Genomic DNA, 5,012 nt, shown 5'->3' with positions numbered 1-5,012 from the left:
GATGTCCTGTGTCTTGATAGAAATTTATGTTTCATAGGTGTACGTGTTTGTCAAAACTCATCAAATGGTACACTTAAGACCCTGAACAGCCAAAGAAATCTTGAAAAAGAAAAACAAAGCTTAGAGGTATCACAATTCCAGATTTCAAGATATACCACAAAGCTGTATTAATCAAAACAGCATGGTCCTGGCACAAAAATAGACAGATGAATCAATGGAACAGAATAGAGAACCCAGAAATAAACCCCTACTTTTAGGGTCAATTCATCTACAAGAAAGGAAGCAAGAATATGCAGTGGGAAAAAAGACAATCTCTTCAACAAATGGTGTTGGGAAAACTGGACAGCTACTGCAAAGAATGAAATGGGACCACTTTCACCATGTACAAAAATAAACTCAAAATGAATTAAAGACCTAGATGTGAGGCCTGAAACCATAAAATTCTTAGAACACATAGGTGGTAATTTCTTTGACATTGGCCATGAAAACATTTTTCTAGATATGTTCCCCTCTGTCAAGGGAAACAAAAGCAAAATTAAGCTGTGGAGACTACATCAAAATAGAAAACTTTTGCACAGTGAAAGAAATCATTAACAAAACAAAAACGCAACCTAAAGTGGAGAAGACATATTTGATATGGTGGTAATATCCAAAATATAAAAAGAACTTATATAATTCAACACCAAAGACACAAATAATCCAATTAAAAATAGACAGAAGGCCTAAATAGGCATTTTTACAAAGAAGACATGCAAATGGCTAGACACATGAAAAGATGCTCAACATCACTATCAGGGAAATGCAAATTAAAACCACAAGGAGATATCACTTTACACCTGACAGAATGACAAAAATGAGAAACAAGTGTTGGTGAGGAGAAAAAGAAACCTTCATGCACTGTTGGTGGGAATGCAATATGGTGCAGTCACTGTGGAAAAGTGTATGGAGGTTCCTCAAAAATTAAAAATAGAACTATCATATGATCCAGTAAGTCCACTACTGGGTATTTACATAAAGGATATGAAAACACTAATTTGAAGAGCTTTATGCACCTCTATGTTTATTGCAGCATTATGTACAATAGCCAAGATATGGAAGCAACCTAAGTGCCCACTGAGACATGAATGGATAAAGAAGATGTGGTATATATACACAATGGAATATGACCTGGCCATAACAGAGAATGAAATCTTGCCATTTGCAACAATTGGATGGATCTAGAGGGTATTTTGCTAAGTGAAATAAATCAGTCTGAGAAAGACAAGTATCACATGATTTAACTCAGGTGTGGAACTTAATAAACCAAATGAATAGACAGAAAAAAACAGACAAACAAAAAAAGCCAGACTCTAAAGAACAAATTGTGGTTGCTAGAGGGGAGATGGATAGGGGGATGGGTGAAAAAGAAAAAAGGGATTTTTTTTCTTAAGATTTTATTTATTTATTCGTGAGAGACACATACACACAGAGAGGCAGAGACATAGGCAGAGAGAGAAGCAGGCTTCATGCTGGGAACCCAATGTGGGACTCGATTCCTGGTCTCCAGGATCACGCCCTGGGCTGAAGGCCACGCTAAACCGCTGGGCAACCCAGGCTGCCCGAAAAAAGGGATTAAGTGTACACTTCCCTTGATGAGCACTGAGAATGTATGGAATTGTTAGTCATCTTGTACACCTGAAACTAATATAACACTGTGTGTTAATTATACTTGAATAACAGTTAAAAAGCCAAACAATGTGCTTGCTATAATGCTGCAATGTAGTTTTGTGGAGGCTGAGAAAATTAAGGCCATTCCACTTTAAGTTCAGCGTTATCACAAGTACAGCCATCCCAGGCCCGTGAATAAGAGCTGAACTTTACCTTACTTCAGTTACAGGAAGAAAACAGTTTACAGCTTAACGTCCTAGAAAGCCCCATATTAGAATAAAAACAGCCCAAGCCAAGGGCAGGAAGCCCCTATTAGAATGAGAACAGAGCTCAATGTCCTTGAAGGCCCCATATCAAAATGTAAACAGAACTTGAGGAATTGCTCCACCCCTTCTGGAGGTCCCCTAGACCAGTCCTTAAAACTAAGCTGAAACCCACCTCGGGGTCCAAGTCCCTGCTCTGCTATGCTGGGTATACTTGGACCCAAGCTCGAGCTTGTAAATAAACCCTCGTGTGTTTGCACTGGTGTCGGCTCCTTGGAGGTTTCTCGGATTCGCAATCTTGAGCACAACAGTTTCAAGACAAGGAGCCTGTCTTCCCTTTGAACAACACTGCTCTGCAAATCTCTCACATATAGATTCCTAAACTGCCACAGGGTTACCAGTTTGGGGAAACATCAAGTTATACTCAAGATGTATACTTAAAAATTACAACTTTATTATATAACTCAGTGGTCATATACTTTACGAAGTAAATTGAGAGTTTTTACAGGTTTAGATATAGTATCTGAATGAATCTTTGAAAATTCATGAATGGAAAGCTCATACCTAACTTCTATATAAGAACAAACTAGTCACAGTCAAATTTTAAAAAGCAGGAAAAATATTTGTTTTAAATGTTAGAGAAGTGGATTATTATTATTATTATTTGAGTTTTTAAGAATGTATTGAGTGATAGATGGCGATTACATCAAGTGATCTGAGCAGACCTGCATAGGTAATAAAACACATCACATAGGTAGAATATGCCAGTACCAACGTGTATGGCTCCCCATTTCAGTAAGACTACGTGGTTCTCTAGAGGAGGAAGGGGGGGCTGTCTCAGCTTTTTATTGGTCCAAGTTCTACTAAAGCTTGTAGAATTACCTACCGTCAGGTAAATGCTTCTGTCTGTCTAGAAGAGGATTCAGCAGAGGAAACTGGACATTAAAAATCTAGGTCAAGGTTATATATAGGATGAGTCTCAGAAAACTGAATTGTACAGACACTTACATAAAAACCATTTCAAAGGATTTGTGAGCGTTAAGGTTAATAAAGGCTTTTCAGAGATGCAGCATGTGAAGAACCCACCAACTACATAGTGAACAACAAACAGCAGAAGGAAGTCTTGACTCAAGTGAGGAAGACAGAAAAATATTTACATTAAAGAAAGGGTTCAGAATGAAGTAATATTTACGGGATGCTAAAAAATTAATCTTCAGCCATAATGAGGCCTCTTCGAGCTCCCAAAACCTTTGCTTTCTTCTCCTTTCGTCTTTGTTCATCTTGCTTCCGTTGTTCCTCCCCGTCTGGAGAGGAGTTTGTTTGTAAGTTTTCTTGTGGAAGCTAACTCTGTTGACATGTTGCTTGAGAGAATTATTTTCTTTAGGTTGACCCCATAGTTTCAGTTTGCCTTTGTGTGGCTCATGGTTGAGGGGACAAGACAGGCTTGCTTTGAGATCAAACACCAGTTTCTTGTTGGAGACTGGAGTCTGTGCTGCCTCCGTTGTTGGCCTGAATGGGGTAACAACAGAAGCAGAATTCCCCTTTGCTGTCTTTAACTTGCATGTTCCCAGCACAGCCTGGCCTTTTGGAGTACTCCCACATGCGGTCACATGTGGAGACTTTCTGGCTGGAGTCTTGGTCAGTGAACGCTTATGTTCATTATCTTTGGTAGCAGCTGAAAACCTGACATTCATTTTAGTTGCCAATAGAATGGAACACTTGGCGGACCTTTTCCCACACAAGGTGCTCTGGCCTGTAGGGCCCAGGGGCTGGCCCTGTGAGCAGCGCTGGCTGGAGGGAGTTCGAGCCTCAGGGAGCCTTCCAGGGAGAGGAACTGGAGTCATCACCACTTCTTTGGTGACCAGCTGCTTCTTCAGTTCATTAAATGAGTTGTGTTCTTCAAAATGTTTCTTTTTCCTCTCAATATATTGATCAATGGTCTTCATTTCCTTAAAACGAGCCTCATGAAGCTTCTTAAAGTTTGGAGTAGTGCTTATAGTTCTTTTACTTTTTCCAGGTTTGGAAAACCTATCTGCGTAGAGAGGCTTCTTTCTTTCTGCAGGTACCTTTGAATCTTTATTATCATTTATTCTTCTTTTTCCTGTGGAAACTGCATTCTCCTCTCCTTGGTTCTCATCTAGTGGTGAACGAACTTCTCCAACAGTTCTGAGATCCTGGTTTTCCTGCTTCTCTTGATTTTGGAATTCAGTGTGATCACTTATTTTCATCTCTGAACGATCCTGCTGGGAGTCAGGGTTCTTGCACCTTCTCCTTGTTTTGGTGATGTGGCCAACTGGCTCCCTCTTAGCTTGTTCCTGGCTGCTGATCTGCATCTCAGTCGCATCCCAAGAGGATGCAGAAGTTGGACTTCCATTCTGACTCTCAGTTTTTTTGCTCGTCTTTAAGGTAGGCTTTCAAGGCTTTTAACAACTTGTCTGCCCTCAGGTCAGCCCGGAGGCCCAGACTCTTGGCCAAGTTCTGCAGGTTGCTATACTTGAAGGAGTCAAGCTCCTCAAGGGAGGGTATGGCCATGGCGAGCTGCATCCAGGCGACCTCGCAGAGGACGCGTACCCTACACTCAGCAGAGCAGTTCAAAACTCAGGCACCCGGATTATTATTTTTTAAAGATTTTATTTATTTATTCATGAGAGACAGAGAGAGAGAGGCAGAGACACAGGCAGAGGGAGAAGCAGGCTTCCCGCAGGGAGCCCGATATGGGACTGGATCCTGGACCCCAGGATCACGCCTTGAGCCGAAGGCAAGATGCTCAACCGCTGAGCCACCCAGGTGTCCCCAGAAATGGATTATTATGCATAATATATAAGAGTTTACTCTGATATATAAAAATATCATAAATTTGCCCTATGAGCAAGTGACACAAATAGAATGAAATGCTGGTAATGAGCAAATGGGAAAATATTCAGGACATAACAAAACTCAAATAAACAATGAGATATATTTTTATATCTATTAACTTGGCAAAGAAGGTAATAGTGATACTGGTGCCAGAGTTTGCAATTAAACTGATGTGCTCATACCTTTCTGACAGTGGATATAAAACAGGAACTTGATACTATGTGCTAAGAACTCTAAAACTGTCCA

General features: G+C 40.5%; 1 protein-coding gene across 1 annotated transcript; it reads right to left on the bottom strand.

Moving 5' to 3' along the window:
• Positions 1–3,116: 3,116 nt before the first annotated feature.
• LOC121476677 (nucleolar and spindle-associated protein 1-like) lies at positions 3,117–4,442 on the bottom strand. Its single transcript, XM_041730816.1, is given in 3 exon segments — positions 3,117–3,211; positions 3,214–4,304; positions 4,306–4,442. Coding segments are annotated over 3 exon segments (1,323 nt in total).
• Positions 4,443–5,012: the final 570 nt, after the last annotated feature.

Source organism: Vulpes lagopus, chromosome 15 (assembly GCF_018345385.1).
Source record: "Vulpes lagopus strain Blue_001 chromosome 15, ASM1834538v1, whole genome shotgun sequence".
Taxonomy (NCBI): Eukaryota; Metazoa; Chordata; class Mammalia; order Carnivora; family Canidae; genus Vulpes; species Vulpes lagopus.
The sequence above is the reverse complement of the archived record's forward strand: the minus strand, read 5'-3'. Positions and strand labels throughout refer to the sequence as shown.